The sequence below is a fragment of the Pristiophorus japonicus genome, chromosome 20 (genome assembly GCF_044704955.1).
Source record: "Pristiophorus japonicus isolate sPriJap1 chromosome 20, sPriJap1.hap1, whole genome shotgun sequence".
NCBI classification, from domain to species: domain Eukaryota; kingdom Metazoa; phylum Chordata; class Chondrichthyes; family Pristiophoridae; genus Pristiophorus; species Pristiophorus japonicus.
In genome coordinates this window covers 90046344-90064785 of record NC_091996.1, presented here as the reverse complement: position 1 = coordinate 90064785, position 18442 = coordinate 90046344, and the positions used below count along the sequence as shown (strand labels likewise).

General features: G+C 49.9%; 1 protein-coding gene across 1 annotated transcript in view; it reads right to left on the bottom strand.

Moving 5' to 3' along the window:
- The window catches only part of LOC139232668 (chloride channel protein ClC-Kb-like), a 92878-nt gene that overhangs the window by 826 nt on the left and 73610 nt on the right, over nt 1-18442 (bottom strand). Inside the window, exons 21-22 of the mRNA XM_070863133.1 lie at nt 6926-7030; nt 4764-4850 (exon numbers count right to left, since the gene is read on the bottom strand). Coding sequence (XP_070719234.1) covers nt 4764-4850; nt 6926-7030 — 192 coding nt within the window. The remainder of the gene's footprint in view (nt 1-4763; nt 4851-6925; nt 7031-18442) is intronic.

The following is an 18442-nucleotide window of genomic DNA, read 5'->3' as shown; positions in this document are numbered from 1 at the left end:
GTACAGTACTGGTGGGTACAGGTCTGTCACTGTATAACACTGGGGTACAGTACTGGTGGGTACAGGTCTGTCACTGTATAACACTGGGGTACAGTACTGGTGGGTACAGGTCTGTCACTGTATAACACTGGGGTACAGTACTGGTGGGTACAGGTCTGTCACTGTATAACACTGGGGTACAGTACTGGTGGGTACAGGTCCGTCACTGTATAACACTGGGGTACAGTACTGGTGGGTACAGGTCTGTCACTGTATAACACTGGGGTACAGTACTGGTGGGTACAGGTCTGTCACTGTATAACACTGGGGTACAGTACTGGTGGGTACAAGTCTGTCACTGTATAACACTGGGGTACAGTACTGGTGGGTACAGGTCTGTCACTGTATAACACTGGGGTACAGTACTGGTAGGTACAGGTCTGTCATTGTATAACACTGGGGTACAGTACTGGTGGGTACACGTCTGTCACTGTATAACACTGGGGTACAGTACTGGTAGGTACAGGTCTGTCACTGTATAACACTGGGGTACAGTACTGGTGGGTCCAGGTCTGTCACTGTATAACACTGGGGTACAGTACTGGTGGGTACAGGTCTGTCACTGTATAACACTGGGGTACAGTACTGGTAGGTACAGGTCTGTCACTGTATAACACTGGGGTACAGTACTGGTGGGTACAGGTCTGTCACTGTATAACACTGGGGTACAGTACTGGTGGGTACAGGTCTGTCACTGTATAACACTGAGGTACAGTACTGGGGGGTACAGGTCTGTCACTGTATAACACTGGGGTACAGTACTGGTGGGTACAGGTCTGTCACTGTATAACACTGGGGTACAGTACTGGTGGGTACAGGTCTGTCACTGTATAACACTGGGGTACAGTACTGGTGGGTACAGGTCTTTCTGTGGGATGTACTATAATGTACAAGATCACAGAGGGAAAGTTGGGTAAAAGCTATCTGGCTCACTAAAGCACACCGCTCATATACTTGATTTTCCCAGTCTGGTTCGAATAGGCTAAACCGTACACAGCTGTACATTTCCGCACAGGGAGTTCCTGCCCTGCAGTGAGCTGGAGCAGTGGTGGAGGGGGACAGTGCGGCCCCAAGACCACTCACTCCTTGCCATTTAATTCAACCTGATTAAAAACATAAGAAATAGGAGCAGGAGTTGGCCATTCGGCCCATCGAGTCCGCTCCGCCATTTAATACGATCATGGCTGATCTGATCATGAACTCAGCTCCACTTCCCCGCCCACTCCCCATAACCCCTTATTCCCTTATCATTTAAGAAACTCTCTATTTCTGTCTTAAATTTATTCAATGTCCCAGCTTCCACAGCTCTCTGAGGCAGTAAATTCCACAGATCCACAACCCTCTGAGAGAAGAAATTTCTCCTCATCTCTGTTTTAAATGGAAGGCCCCTTATTCTCAGACCATACCCTCTAGTTCTAGTCTCCCCCATCAGTGGAAACATCCTCTCTGCATCCACCTTGTCAAGCCCCCTCATAATCTTATACCTTTCGATAAGATCGCCTCTCATTCTTCTGAATTCCAATGAGTAGAGGCCCAACCTACTCAACCTTTCCTCATAAGTCAACCCCCTCATCCCCGGAATCAACCGAGTGAACCTTCTCTGAACTGCCTCCAAAGCAAGTATATCCTTTCGTAAATATGGAAACCAAAACTGCACGCAGTACTCCAGGTGTGGCCTCACCAATACCCTGTATAACTGTAGCAAGACTTCCCTGCTTTTATATTCCATCCCCTTTGCAATAAAGGCCTAGATTCCATTGACCTTCCTGATCACTTGCTGTACCTGCATACTAACCTTTTGTGTTTCATGCACAAGTAACCCCAGGTCCCGCTGTACTGCGGCACTTTGCAATCTTTCTCCATTTAAATAATAACTTGCTCTTTGATTTTTTTCTGCCAAAGTGCATGACCTCACATTTTCCAACATTATACTCCATCTGCCAAATTTTTGTCCACTCACTTAGCCTGTCTATGTCCTTTTGCAGATTTTTTGTGTCCTCCTCACACATTGCTTTTCCTCCCATCTTTGTATCGTCAGCAAACGTGACTATGTTACACTCAGTCCCTTCCTCCAAGTCGTTAATACAGATTGTAAATAGTTGGGGTCCCAGCACTGATCCCTGCGGCACCCCACTAGTTCCTCCTCATCTCTGTCCTCAATGGCCGACCCTTTATCCTGAGACTGTGCCCCCTGGTTCTAGACACTCCAGCCAGGGGGAAACAACCTCTCAGCATCTACCCTGTCAATCCCCTTCAGAATCTTGTATGTTTCAATCAGATCACTTCATTCTTCTAAACTCCAGAGAGTATAGGCACCATTCTTCACAATCTCTCATCATAAGTGTAATGTAGAGCTTCCGCTAGTGGACTACTGCTCCACCTAGTGGACGACTGCCGTCATGCAATTACTCATGTAAATACAATAAAAGGATCATGTGATAAGGTCACATGATGACAATTTCCTGCAGAGCCATCTTGTGTATGTGTGTGTTTGTGATGTCGTAAGATATATATCACATTGGCGACGAGGATGGGATAATTTGATTATTTCTGATGAGTCAGATAGTCTTGTTACAAATAGAGTACCGATAGCAAATCCTACATCCAATGTACTGGAGACAAGTCCAAGAGAAAGTCAGAGTTTAAGTCTGAGTCTGAGTCAGGCAGACAAACAGTTTGAAGTTGTAGAGAGTTCAAATGCAGATCAAGGGTTGCCCTTGGAGAAAAACTCTCCTCTGACTCAGCCTAAAATGAGTCTAAGTTCAACACCAAGTTTGGAAGGTTCTGTTCAAGAGCAGAGGTATCCTCGTCGAAACAGAAAACCAGTGGTTAAGTTTCATTTGTAAATATGGCAAAATAAGCGCATATCTTTTGTTGTGTATAACCATGCACGTTATATATGGTGATTATTTGTCATGATTACTTCTTCATTAAGGAGGGAGAAGTGTAATTTCGAGCTCCCTTTAGTGGAGGACTGCTCCACCTCGTGGACTACTGTGGTAATGCAACTACTCGTGTCAACACAATAAAAGGATCATGTGACCAGGTCACATGATGACAAGTTCCTCCAGAGCCATCTTGTGCATGTGTGTGTTTGTGATGTCGTAAGGAACATATATCACAATAAGACAGCCCTCTCATCCCAGGAATCAGTCTGGTGAACCTTCGTTGTGCCACCCCCAAGGCAAGTATATCCTTCCTTCGACAAGGAGACCAAAACTGTGCACAGCATCACTGAAATGCCCTGAAAACCACTGCTTAGGTTCCTGTTTTGAAGTTTTGTGTGAACTTTTATCCTAATCAAGGCACCCAGTCTGTAAGCATTCCCAAGGCTGGTGCAGATACGGAATAAAGCTTCCTGTACTCTGCCCTGTAGCTGTGTCTCATCCCCAACTCCTAAAATCCCAGCCCACTGCTCACGTTGAATGTCCTTTTGTAGCCTCCCTCTGTGCCTCCCGCAAACACATTTCACTTCACACCTCGACAGTCGGGAGGGAGCGAAGACGCTTGTCCCACCAGTCCGGCTTGAGTTTGATCGAACGGACCGCGTTCGAGGTGACGTCAGCGTCAGCTGTGGCTCAGTGGGTCGCACACTCTCCTCTGAGTCAGAAGGTCGTGGGTTCAAGTCCCACTCCAGAGACTTGAGCACGTAAATCCAGGCCAACACTCCCAGTGCAGTGCTGGGGGAGTGCCGCACTGTCGGAGGGGCAGTACTGAGGGAGCGCCACACTGTCGGAGGGGCATTACTGAGGGAGCGCCGCACTGTCGGAGGGGCAGTACTGAGGGAGCGCCGCACTGTCGGAGGGGCAGTGCTGAGGGAGCGCCGCACTGTCGGAGGGGCAGTACTGAGGGAGCGCCGCACTGTCGGAGGGGCAGTGCTGAGAGAGCGCCGCACTGTCGGAGGGGCAGTACTGAGGGAGCGCCGCACTGTCGGAGGGGCAGTACTGAGGGAGCGCCGCACTGTCGGAGGGGCAATACTGAGGGAGTGCCGCACTGTCGGAGGGGCAGTACTGAGGGAGAGCCGCACTGTCGGAGGGGCAGTGCTGAGGGAACGCCGCACTGTCGGAGGGGCAGTACTGAGGGAGCGCCGCACTGTCGGAGGGGCAGTACTGAGGGAGCGCCGCACTGTCGGAGGGGCAGTGCTGAGGGAGCGCCGCACTGTCGGAGGGGCAGTACTGAGGGAGTGCCGCACTGTCGGAGGGGCAGTACTGAGGGAGTGCCGCACTGTCGGAGGGGCAGTGCTGAGGGAGAGCCGTACTGTCGGAGGGGCAGTACTGAGGGAGTGCCGCACTGTCGGAGGGGCGGTACTAAGGGAGTGCCGCACTGTCAGAGGTGCTGTCTTTTGGATGAGAACGTTAAACCGAGGTCTGCTCTCTCAGGTGGACGTAAAAGATCCCATGGCTCTATTAAAAAGAAGAGCAGGGGGAGTTATCCCCGGTGCCCTGTAGAGCCAATATTTATCCCTCGAGCAACATCGCAAATACAGAGGATCTGCCCATTTTTCTCGTTGCTGTCTGTGGGAGCTTGCTGTGTGCAAATTGGCTGCTGCGTTTCCCACATGACAACAGTGACCGCACTCCAAAAGGTACTTTGTTGGCGATGAGGCGCTTTGGGGAGGTTGTGGGGTCTCGAAAGACACATCATAAATGCAAATTCCTATGTTGAATCCACATGATGTGGCCCAGAACTTGTGGCAAAGTCTGCACAGTGCAGTACCGCCTTACCTCTTTCAGAGCAACTACACCAACAAGCCGCCCTGTAGAGGTCACGTAGGCAATCCGCAGTCCAAGGAGATTGAAGAGGTCATAGCACTGTAATGAAAGGAGTGGTTTTATTGGTATTTATTTTAAAATAGTGCAATATACAGCGGCCTGAATTGAGTCTTGTGGCCTGCCCCTTTGACTAGTATCAGTATTAGGCGGTCCCTCGAAGCGAGGATGACTTGCTTCCACACCAAAAAACGATGAGTTCACAGGTGTTTCAATGAAGGACCTGATATTCCGGATCCCGAATTACATCCTGAAGGGTGGACGATGCCTGTGGGTGGATTATTTTTACCGTGGGGTGGCCGTTGCACACCAGCCAACACACGGGGCTTGACAGAGCGAGGTCTCAGTCCAGTGGCAAGGGCTAACCAGGACGACTGGAGACCAGCTCTGCTGCACGGACCTAGTGCACCCACACATATCACACAGTGTGGGGCTGGGCCCCGTGCTGCATCTTCAGAGAACGGTAGCATAGTGGTAATGTTACAGGACTAGTAGCCCAGACCCTGGACTAATGATCCCGAGACGTGAGATCAAATCCCACCGGGGCAGCTGGGGAATTTAAATCCAGTTAATTAAATAAATCTGGAATATAAAGCTCGTCTCAGTAATGGTGACCATAAAACTACCGGATTGCTGTTAAAACCCATCTGGTTCACTCATGTCCTTCAGGGAAGGAAATCTGCCGTCCTTACCCAGTCTGGGCCTATATGTGACTCCAGACCCACAGCGGTGTGGTTGACTCTTAACTGCCCTTCTGAAATGGCCCAGAGAGACATTCAGTTAAGGTCAATTAGGGATGGGCAATAAATGCTGGCCTTGCCAGCCGTGCCCACATCCTGTGAATGAATAAGGATAAAATTAAATTCCAATGCTGTCCTGGCCAGCCTCCCATCTTCCACCCTACATCAACTTGAACTCATCCCAAACTCGATGCCCCGTGTCCTAACTCGCACCGAGTCCCGCTCACCCATCACCCCCTGTGCTCGCTGACCCCGTGTCCTAACTTGCACCGAGTCCTGCTCACCCATCACCCCCTGTGCTCGCTGACCCCGTGTCCTAACTCGCACCGAGTCCTGCTCACCCATCACCCCCTGTGCTCGCTGCCCCGTGTCCTAACTTGCACCGAGTCCTGCTCACCCATCACCCCCTGTGCTCGCTGACCCCGTGTCCTAACTTGCACCGAGTCCTGCTCACCCATCACCCCCTGTGCTCGCTGACCCCGTGTCCTAACTCGCACCGAGTCCTGCTCACCCATCACCCCCTGTGCTCGCTGCCCCGTGTCCTAACTCGCACCGAGTCCCGCTCACCCATCACCCCCTGTGCTCGCTGACCCCGTGTCCTAACTCGCACCAAGTTCCACTCACCCATCACCCCCTGTGCTCGCTGACCTATATTGGCTCCCAGTCTGGCAACACCTCAATTAAAAAAATTCTCATCCTTGTTTTTAAATCCCTCCATGGCCCCTCGCCCCCTCCCTATCTCTGTAATCTCCTCTAGCCCCACAACCCCCCGAGATGTCTGCGCTTCTCTAATTCTGCCCTCTTGAGCATCCCTGATTATAATCGCTCCACCATCGGTGGCCGTGCCTTCTGTTGCCTGGGTCCCAAGCTCTGGGACTCCCTGGCTAAACCTCTCCGCCTCTCTACCTCTCTCTCTCCTCCTTCAAGACGCTCCTTAAAACCTCCCTCTTTGTGTAGTGTATGAAATGATACAATGAACTCCGTACTGTGAGCCAGTGACTAGGTCAGTCTTTAATGGCTTCCAGAAGTGAAGATACAAAGGTGAAGGTCAAGTTATATACCGGGTCCAGCACCAGTGTAACTATGACCCGAGGACCTCTGATGGTAGTGCCCCCTGATGGTGGTACATATATTACACTTTGACCAAGCTTTTGGTCACCTGCGCTAATTTCTACTTATGCGGCTAGGTATAAAATTTTGTGTCATGTAACACTCCTGTGAGGCGCCTTGGGATGTCTCACGACGTTAAAAGCGCTATATAAGTGCAAGTTGTTGTTGTAATTCCGCTCTCCGCCGTGATTCTATTCACGGAACACGATAATCAGATGCAGCAATAAATGGTTCGACGCCACTGTAAGACAAGGCCGAAGCCTTTACCTCATACAGTGTTTCCTTCTCCACCAGTCTGAACGGGGCTGGGTCAATCACGCACTCATCCAGCCTCAGGATCTCCTGAAGTTGAGCGTACTCCCAGTCTTCCACCTGCAGCACGAAAAGATAAATAACTTATACCTTCTTGAACAAATCAAAAGGTAATCTTGGGAGTCTGTAGTTTCGAATCAAACGATGGTAAGATATTGTTATGTATGCAATAACTGTTGGACGGAGTACTGTTGAACTTCAAGAGGTATAACCTTGGCTCTGCTTTATTAAGGCCCAAAGTGACTAATATACAAAATGGCTGGCCTTTTATACACAGGTGCATGCAGCTCAATGACCTCCAACAGTGACGCCAACTAGTGGCTAGTGATCCCAAAAGTACATACATGACAGAGGGAGGGCTATGAATGGGCAGCAACTCGTCACACCCTGGAGCACTGGCTCAAGCAACTTTTCAAAAGCATTTCTGTGTGAATGTTTTGTTCATCAGTGTCAGTACAGAGATGTCGTTCCCATTTTAGACACCTCACAGGGTTAGATACAGAGTAAAGCTCCCTTTACACTGTCCCAAACATTCCCAGGGCAGGTACAGCACAGGGTTAGATACAAGGTAAAGCTCCCTCTACACAGTCCCAAACACTCCCAAGGCAGGTACAGCATGGGGTTAGATACAGAGTAAAGCTCCCTCTACATTGTCCCATCACACACTCCCAGGGCAGGTACAGCACGGGTTAGATAGAGAGTAAAGCTCCCTCTACACTGTCCAATCAAACACTCCCAGGGCAGGTACAGCATGGGTTAGATAGAGAGTAAAGCTCCCTCTACACTGTCCCATCAAACACTCCCAGGGCAGGTACAGCATGGGGTTAGATACAGAGTAAAGCTCCCTCTACACTGTCCCATCACACACTCCCAGGGCAGGTACAGCATGGGATTAGATACAGAGTAAAGCTCCCTCTACACTGTCCCATCACACACTCCCAGGGCAGGTACAGCCTGGGGTTTGTAAGAGAAATTTGGCATTAGGGGTACCAGTGGGACAAGGGTTAAAGTGCTGGTTCCTGCATAAGGAGGTAAAGGCTTTTCTTCTCATGCCTTGTATCTCTTCTCACGCCTTGTACATTGCAGCTCCAAGGCTCCAGAAGGTACTGTTATGGGTTGGGATACCAGATAGTATTCCAACATGGAATGTCAATAGGAGAGAACCTAAACAGACCGCTGATAAGGCGGTGAGAAGAGACCAGAGAGACTTCATGGCACCAAATAAAATGTATAACAAATGCCAACGTAATGATACCATTCTGGGAACGGTCTAAGATGGTCACGAGATCATGGCCTGTCAATCCGGAGCAGTACTGATAAGGTAGTCCAATTAGAGATCTAGGGAGGTCTTGTCCGGGAACAGAGGGGTTTTTGAAATGTATAAAAGTTGTACGATTGTGCTGTTCAGGGAGCATCCCCACTCACAGGCGGCTGTGATGCGGGTTGTTCCCGGACGTTCGTAATCAAGATCGTTATACTTTGCCATCCGTCTCTGTCTGCTAACTTCGAGAATTGCTACGTGGGCTGGGGCGAGCGTCGACCCTCTATATCAGTGGGCCCGCTCGTGGGAAAAGAAGCCTTCCCTCTCTCCCCCAACACTTGGCGCTGCGAGCAGGGTACGGACTTCCCGAACGGAACAATGACCCAGCTGTTGGGCTGAGTATGTTTTAATTTACCACCTTCGAGTTAGAGCTGTGGCATTGTAAACCGCAAGGGAAGGACATCCGTACAAAAGAACCATCTGTAGTGAGACCTGGAGGGACGGAGACGGAGGACAAGGACGATCTAGGTGTGAAAGGGGGGTCAAAAGGTGCATGCTAAAACTCGCGCGTGTAGGTAGAACGGCAGTGCGAGGGTACGACGCAAGGGAAGACATAGAGGGAGAGAGAGGTCTATTGACCTGAAGCGGTACGAGCACACGGTGCTGGGACGGGAGAACGGCAGTGCGAGGGTACGATGCAAGGGAAGATATAGAGGGAGAGAGAGGTCTATTGACCTGAAGCGGTACGAGCACACGGTGCTGGGACGAGAGAGAGAGGGAATAGAGACAACGTCCCTGAGCAGTGACGGGATATATTGACCCAAAGCGTGCAGTGGTACAAGTGTATGGCGCAAGGGAAGACATATAAATAGCGTCCTGCATACCTGACACGAATTTAAGGGAGTACCCACGACCCTCATAGCCCGAAGGCGATGGGTAACTCGGCAAGTAAAGGAACAAATGGAACTGGTGAGGGAATGGGGACCCAGGCCATTAAACAAGGGAAAAGGGGAGAGGGTAACCAGGGACCCGAAGGGTCTCTATTAGAATTACTAAGTAACAAATACGCAACCTTAATGGAAGGGATGAAGCGGAGAGGGTGACAGCCCACGGATGCCCCCGATAGGCAGAAAAAATGGTGGGGATAGTCAGACCAAAAACAAGGTTAGAATGGCCCAGGCAATTATCCTCACCTGCTACCGGGAACTAGTAAAGGAAATAGATACCCATGTTGAGCTGATTCAGAAATTAAACACGAAAATAGCAACCTTAGAAAGGGGCGTAAAGGAGAACGATAAACCCCTACAGTGTGCACCAGCAATATCCAACCCAAAGGCAGCCCCGATAGCTGCTCCACTGTACCCCTCCCTGGAGGAAATATCAGTAGGAAGGCCTCCAGATGATGGAACACAGAGAGAGACCCCGGCATATAATGAATACGTACAGGCAGCTCCCGTACGCACGACTACCACCCCTGCACATGGACAGCAACCCGCTCACGTCACTATACAAGAAGTTCCCCTTACCCCGCATGAGAGACAGACACTATTAAAGGATCTACCCACACCCAAACCCAATAGCAGAAATACAGAGTTCTGGCAAAAGGTTGAGGAAATGTTCGATGCACATAACTTAACCTTAGGCGACGTACACAGTCTGGTAAAGGCCAAAAGCGGTCGTGTAAATTGGCAGAGGGCTACCCTAAACGTGCAAAATGGTGGCTGGATGACGATAGGGAACCGGACCAAGCCACAGCGGTCGCTGGACCTAAAACACGGGATGGATGGATGTTGGGGACCTATAAGAACTAACTGGAGCAGAATATTAAAGATAACCCAGAAGCCAAACGAAACTGCAGGCGAGTATGGGGAGCGGAAATGGCTCGAGTACAAGGACCACTCCGGTGTAAGTGACCCCGAGAAGGATGACGAGGCATTTCGAGAAATGTTTAAGGATGGGCTGGGGGAGGTGCATCAAAAGGTAATTAAACTAGGATTTAAGATAGGGGATGACTATGATGAGATCTTAGAGTGGGCACAGAACGGAGAGGAGCTAAAGGCTGAGCAGAAGGAGAAAGTGTCAAAGATGGTGGCAACAGCAGTAGCAACAGAAGGAAAGGAAGGGGATGGGGACCTCCGCGCCGCCCCCTTGACATGTTACACGTGCCATCAGGGCGGGCACACTAGCAAAGAATGCCCACGAAAGGATGCCAGAAAGGGGACGTTTAGGTGCTATAATTGCAATAAACCGGGACACATGGCAAGAAACTGCCGAACACAGAAAGGGGGGGAGGCGGGGAAGGGCCCCCAGCAAACCGGGAAACAAACTGGGACGCCCATTACCCGCGAGGAACTGGTGGAGATCCTCCAGCAAAAGGTATTGCCCCCCCACCGGAGCCACCCTCTAATGAAGAGCTCCTTAACCTGCTCAAACTGGCTAGTGGTGGCCGGTGGGGGTTACCGGCCCCCGAAGGACGGTTGGAACGGCCAATGCTAGATTCCCGTATGTTCATTAGTGCGGTGTTAGGGGGCCGGCAGTGCAACATGCTAGTAGACACGGGAGCGTCGGTATCCATAACCAACCTAGACCTCCCCCTTACCCGGACCACGGTCAATATTCAGGGAATAGGGGGAGGGATTTAAAAAAGCAACATTGAGTGAAGTAGTACCTCTGGAAATATAGGGCATAATGATACCCACCCAATTCTGGTGCTGCCCTAACCCAGAAGGCACCATACTAGGGATAGACACTTTGAGGGAAGTAGGGGCACTTATAGACCCCCAGCGGAATCGGATTATATGGGGAGGGAAACATCAAACCGAACAGAAGTTCGATTGCCCGGGACATCCGCAGCAGCGAGTGGCAAGGATAGTCCCAATACAGCCCGAATGGGAAACGAAGGGAGTGTGGGGCAGTGTCCCGACTACACCCGACAATGTGGGCACGGCACAAACAGGATTGTGGGCTGGCCCGGGTGAACCCGGTCAATGTTCCCGGGCCGGAGCATAAGGCCCTTAAACAATACTCCTTAAAACCCGAGGCTGATGCAGCAGTCCACCAAATAGTCCAGGAGTTAGAAGCGCAAGGGGTGGTGAAGCCAGTAACAGCCACCACTAATTCACCGGTGTGGCCTGTGAAGAAACCCGACGGGACTTATAGGTTCACCGTTGATTATACCGCCCTGAACAAAGTCACCCCAAGGGAATACCCGATTGTGGCAAGCCCTCCGACTGTGTTCAACAGCCTGAACCCAGAACATAAAATCTTCACGGTACTTGACATAGCAAACGGGTTCTGGGCCATACCTCTGGAGGAGGAGTCACAGAAGAAGTTTGCCTTCACTATAAAGGGGAGACAAGATACGTGGACAAGGGTGCCCCAGGGATTTCACAACAGCCCGGGAATATTTCACCGGGCATCGTCAGGGATCTTGGAACCCCTGGATGTCGGGGGAGGAAGCACTGTACTACAGTACGTGGACGATATTCTTATCGCCTCAGGTACTGAGGCACAACACCTGGTGGCCCTAACTACAGTACTAGGGGCCTTACAGCGCTCGGGGTTGAAGGCTAACCCTAGGAAAGCCCAGGTCGGAAGAAGGGAGGTTACATACTTGGGATACTGAACAGGCAGATGCCCGCTGATAGGAAGGAGGCTATTAGAACTATGCCTAGACCAGGGACAGTGAGAGGGGTTCGACAGATATTGGGGCTATTTATTTATTGCCGGAACTTTATCCCAGAATATGCAGAAATGGCCCAGCCAATACAAGATCTAGTGAAAGGAGGTAAACCATCCCAGGAGCCTGTAGACTGGGGCCACCCCCAAGAGGCGACATTCACACAGCTTAAACACGCCCTTATGAGCGCAGCCGCCTTGGGGTTACCGGATCAGAATAGGCCCTTCCACATGTATATGTACAATAGTGAGACCCACTACAATGCAGTGGTAACCCAGGAACACGGGGATAGACAAAGACCTGTCGCATACTACTCCACGAAACAAGGAGCAGTGGCCGCGGGCCTGTCTCGATGTGTCGCAGCCCTTGATTGTGCGGCATGGGCCGTGAGGGTTAGCGAGCCCATCATAATGACCGGGCAGATTATCCTGCATACACCACATACCCTTGTGGAACTGCTTAACACTGGGAGACTAAGGACGATATCAGACGCACGACGCACCAATTGGGAAGCAAGGCCTTTGCCCCCAAATGGCGCCTTGACTATCATAAAGGATAGCGGGAATAATCCCGCAGGCTGGATAATCACCGAAGGCAAGGAGCACCAGTGTGACCCCCCGGGGAGCGAGGAAGAAGGGAGCCAGATTAGGGAAACCCCGCTCGAAAGGGCAGATATGGATCTTTATGTCGATGGATCCCGTCGATACGTAAACGGAACTCCCCCGGACCGGGTGGGCAGTCGTGGACAGCAATGGGCAAGACAGGGGAAAGGGTGCCCTGGAGGGAAATCTATCGGCTCAGGTAGCGGAATTGGTAGCCCTTGCCAAGGCACTGAAACTAGCAGCAGGAAAAAGGGTCAACATATACACTGACAGCCGGCCCGCCTTCGGAGCGGTGCACGACTACATGACTGCTTGGAGGAGGCGGGGATACGTGACTTCGGGAGGGGGACCCATTAGGCATGAAGAGATAGTCAAGGGATTGGTAGAAGCTTCCCTCCTCCCTCAGGAATGTGCAGCAATAAAAATTAAAGCGCACTCGAAAATCACAGACAGGCGCCAGCAGGGAAATGCCTGGGCAGCCGAAGCTGCCAGACAGGACCCCGATTGGCTCATGTGTCACCCAAACAGAAGAAATAAACATACTCAAGGTACAGGGAGAATCCGCCCTGCAAGAAATAAAAGGGTGGGAACAGAACGGAGCGAGAAAGGGGGCGGATGGAGTGTGGAGGAGAGATGACAACGTGGTGGCCCCGGAATGTCTCCGACAGAATCTATTGGGTCTCTACCATGGGCACACCCACACCGGTAGGACCGGCATGATAAACTCCATGTCACGATGTTGGTGGTGGGCAGGAATGGGGAGAGACGTAGAAAACTATTGTAGGAGGTGTATAACCTGCGCAAAACACAACCCGGGAAAAAGGGTAAAGGTCCGACTGGGACACCAACCTCGCCCAAAGGAACCCTGGGAAGCCCTACAAATAGATTTTACCGGGCCACTGCCCAGCCAGAGGGGGAAAAATGTACTGCCTGGTAGTAATAGATCAATTTACAAAGTGGGTAGAAGCCTTTGCTACCAGGAATTGCACCGCCGATACAGTGGCTAAAATCCTGGCTGGGGAAATAATACCCAGGTGGGGGAGGCCACTGCAGTTGGACTCAGATCAAGGTACACATTTTACGGGGAAAGTCATGAAACAAGCCTGTGCCCTGCGAGGGATTAAACAAAAATTCCATGTCCCGTACCATCCGGAATCGTCCGGACTAGTAGAGCGGATGAGTAGGACCCGAAAAACGGCATTGGCCAAGGCAATCGAGGAGACCGGGGAAGGGGTGGGTGGAGTTACTTCTACGAATCCTCATGAGATTGAGGGCCACCCCGAGCCGAACCACCGGACTGACCCCCTTTGAGCTAATGACAGGCAGAGCTATGAGATTGCCAGAAGTATTAATGTCTGGGAGTGAGGACGTGGGACCCTACAAGGACAAGATACGGAGGTTCGTCATGGAGCGATGTAAACAGCTGCATGGATTATGAGCGCAAGCTAGGGACCAACAAGCCATTAGAGGTTTAGAAAGGGATACGAAGGAACAAAGGGTTCAGGTACCCACCATAGGGAGCCAGGTCATGGTGAGGTTGAATCCCGAGAGACCCGGACTCTCACCAAAATGGACCGGCCCCCACCAAGTGATCATGATCAGCGACACATGCGCTTGCATAGATATGGGGGGGGTATTGGTAGATGGAAGCACTGGACCCAGTTGAAACGATTTGGATCTTAACCGACCGGTGAACACCGGAAACGTTGTGTTTTACAGGATCCTATTCCTCCTTGGAGCCGGGACGTCCTCCGACGAAGGAAGCTACAGACCCCAAGGCCTATACTATAGAACATCTGAAACTATTAACTGTGATTCGAGAGCCTTAGTGGTGGTAGCCGGTACAACAGTAGATTTAAATTGTAGCATTGGACTAACGGGCATAACTCAATTCAACCCGGATGACAATCGACATTGGGGGTGGACCAATAACCAGGGCATAACAGTAATAGTAAACGAGACCGCAGTGTGCTTCGTGCTAGAGAAGAAACGGGGAAGTTGCACTCACAGGGAGGGGGCACAAATAAGGCGCACGCCTGTCTTTGCCCAATTCTCAGGGAGACCTCAACCAGGGGATACCAGTTGGAGAATATGCCCGGCCTCCCCGTGTGTGGGTACAGATCAGTGGTGTTGGGACATTCGAGTCCGGAATAGATCCACCACCGTTGCTCCAACAACCACTCTGGGAACAACAACTCTTTATAGTACCACCACACATCCCCCTCCCACATGCCCGTCCATAAAGACGGGAGTCACTGGGGGATTAGTAATAAGGAAATCTAAGAAGAAGATACATTTTGGTGTGCGGCAACGGCTACTTACGGTGGTCTTAAACCTCACGGATATCATCCTTCCTAGCTTCTGTGGGAATGAGACTCTAAGTCTGTACCAGAATCTAACTCAGAGAATCCTTGAAGGCCCGGAATCCACAACCATGAGATTCAATACCAGAAAAGGGATAGAACGAGGTCGAACGAAGAGGGTTATAGAAACATAGAAACATAGAAAATAGGTGCAGGAGCAGGCCATTCAGCCCTTCTAGCCTGCACCGCCATTCAATGAGTTCATGGCTGAACATGAAACTTCAGTACCCCCTTCCTGCTTTCTCGCCATAACCCTTGATCCCCCGAGTAGTAAGGACTTCATCTAACTCCCTTTTGAATATATTTAGTGAATTGGCCTCAACTACTTTCTGTGGTAGAGAATTCCACAGGTTCACCACTCTCTGGGTGAAGAAGTTTCTCCTCATCTCGGTCCTAAATGGCTTACCCCTTATCCTCAGACTGTGACCCCTGGTTCTGGACCTCCCCAACATTGGGAACATTCTTTCTGCATCTAACCTGTCTAAACCCGTCAGAATTTTATATGTTTCTATGAGGTCCCCTCTCATTCTTCTGAACTCCAGTGAATACAAGCCCAATTGATCCAATCTTTCTTGATAGGTCAGTCCCGCCATCCCGGGAATCAGTCTGGTGAACCTTCGCTGCACTCCCTCAATAGCAAGAATGTCCTTCCTCAAGTTAGGAGACCAAAACTGTACACAATACTCCAGGTGTGGCCTCACCAAGGCCCTGTACAACTGTAGCAACACCTCCCTGCCCCTGTATTCAAATCCCCTCGCTATGAAGGCCAACATGCCATTTGCTTTCTTAACCGCCTGCTGTACCTGCATGCCAACCTTCAATGACTGATGTACCATGACACCCAGGTCTCGTTGCACCTTCCCTTTTCCTAATCTGTCACCATTCAGATAATAGTCTGTCTCTCTGTTTTTACCACCAAAGTGGATAACCTCACATTTATCCACATTATACTTCATCTGCCATGCATTTGCCCACTCACCTAACCTATCCAAGTCACTCTGCAACCTAATAGCATCCTCCTCGCAGCTCACACTGCCACCCAACTTAGTATCATCCGCAAATTTGGAGATACTGCATTTAATCCCCTCGTCTAAATCATTAATGTACAATGTAAACAGCTGGGGCCCCAGCACAGAACCTTGCGGCACTCCACTAGTCACTGCCTGCCATTCTGAAAAGTACCCGTTTACTCCTACTCTTTGCTTCCTGTCTGACAACCAGTTCTCAATCCACGTCAGCACACTACCCCCAATCCCATGTGCTTTAACTTTGCACATTAATCTCTTGTGTGGGACCTTGTCGAAAGCCTTCTGAAAGTCCAAATATACCACATCAACTGGTTCTCCTTTGTCCACTTTACTGGAAACATCCTCAAAAAATTCCAGAAGATTTGTCAAGCATGATTTCCCTTTCACAAATCCATGCTGACTTGGACCTATCATGTCACCATTTTCCAGATGCACTGCTATGACATCCTTAATAATTGATTCCATCATTTTACCCACTACTGAGGTCAGGCTGACCGGTCTATAATTCCCTGTTTTCTCTCTCCCTCCTTTTTTAAAAAGTGGGGTTACATTGGCTACCCTCCACTCCATAGGAACTGATCCAGAGTCAATGGAATGTTGGAAAATGACTGTCAATGCATCCGCTATTTCCAAGGCCACCTCCTTAAGTACTCTAGGATGCAGGCCATCAGGCCCTGGGGATTTATCTGCCTTCAATCCCATCAATTTCCCCAACACAATTTCCCGACTAATAAAGATTTCCCTCAGTTCCTCTTCCTTACTAGACCCTCTGACCCCTTTTATATCCGGAAGTTTGTTTGTATCCTCCTTAGTGAATACCGAACCAAAGTACTTGTTCAATTGATCCGCCATTTCTTTGTTCCCCGTTATGACTTCCCCTGATTCTGACTGCAGGGGACCTACGTTTGTCTTCACCAACCTTTTTCTCTTTACATACCTATAGAAACTTTTGCAATCCGCCTTAATGTTCCCTGCAAGCTTCTTCTCGTACTCCATTTTCCCTGTCCTAATCAAACCCTTTGTCCTCCTCTGCTGAGTTCTAAATTTCTCCCAGTCCCCAGGTTCGCTGCTATTTCTGGCCAATTTGTATGCCACTTCCTTGGCTTTAATACTATCCCTGATTTCCCTAGATAGCCACGGTTGAGCCACCTTCCCCTTTTTATTTTTACGCCAGACAGGAATGTACAATTGTTGTACTTCATCCATGCGGTCTCTAAATGTCTGCCATTGCCCATCCACAGTCAACCCCCTAAGTATCATTCGCCAATCTATCCTAGCCAATTCTCGCCTCATACCTTCAAAGTTACCCTTCTTTAAGTTCTGGACCATGGTCTCTGAATTAACTGTTTCATTCTCCATCCTAATGCAGAATTCCACCATATTATGGTCACTCTTCCCCAAGGGGCCTCGCACAATGAGATTGCTAATTAATCCTCTCTCATTACACAACACCCAGTCTAAGATGGCCTCCCCCCTAGTTGGTTCCTCAACATATTGGTCTAGAAAACCATCCCTTATGCACTCCAGGAAATCCTCCTCCACCGTATTGCTTCCAGTTTGGCTAGCCCAATCTATGTGCATATTAAAGTCACCCATTATAACTGCTACACCTTTATTGCATGCACCCCTAATTTCCTGTTTGATGCCCTCCCCAACATCCCTATTACTGTTTGGAGGTCTGTACACAACTCCTACTAACGTTTTTTGCCCTTTGGTGTTCTGCAGCTCTACCCATATAGATTCCACATCATCCAAGCTAATGTCTTTCCTAACTATTGCATTAATCTCCTCTTTAACCAGCAATGCTACCCCACCTCCTTTTCCTTTTATTCTATCCTTCCTGAATGTTGAATACCCCTGAATGTTGAGTTCCCAGCCCTGATCATCCTGGAGCCACGTCTCCGTAATCCCAATCACATCATATTTGTTAACATCTATTTGCACAATTAATTCATCCACCTTATTGCGGATACTCCTTGCATTAAGACACAAAGCCTTCAGGCTTGTTTTATTAACACCCTTTGTCCTTTTAGAATTTTGCTGTACAGTGGCCCTTTTTGTTCTTTGCCTTGGGTTTCTCTGCCCTACACTTTTCCTCATCTCCTTTCTGTCTTTTGCTTTTGGCTCCTTTTTGTTTCCCTCTGTCTCCCTGCATTGGTTCCCATCCCCCTGCCATATTAGTTTAAATCCTCCCCAACAGCACTAGCAAACACTCCCCCGAGGACATTGGTTCCAGTCCTGCCCAGGTGCAGACCGTCCGGTTTGTACTGGTCCCACCTCCCCCAGAACCGGTCCCAATGCCCCAGGAATTTGAATCCCTCCCTGCTGCACCACTGCTCAAGCCACGTATTCATCTGCGCTATCCTGCGATTCCTACTCTGACTATCACGTGGCACTGGTAGCAATCCCGAGATTACTACTTTTGAGGTCCTACTTTTTAATTTAGCTCCTAGCTCCTTAAATTCGTTTCGTAGGACCTCATCCCTTTTTTTGCCTATGTCGTTGGTACCAATGTGCACCACGACAACTGGCTGTTCTC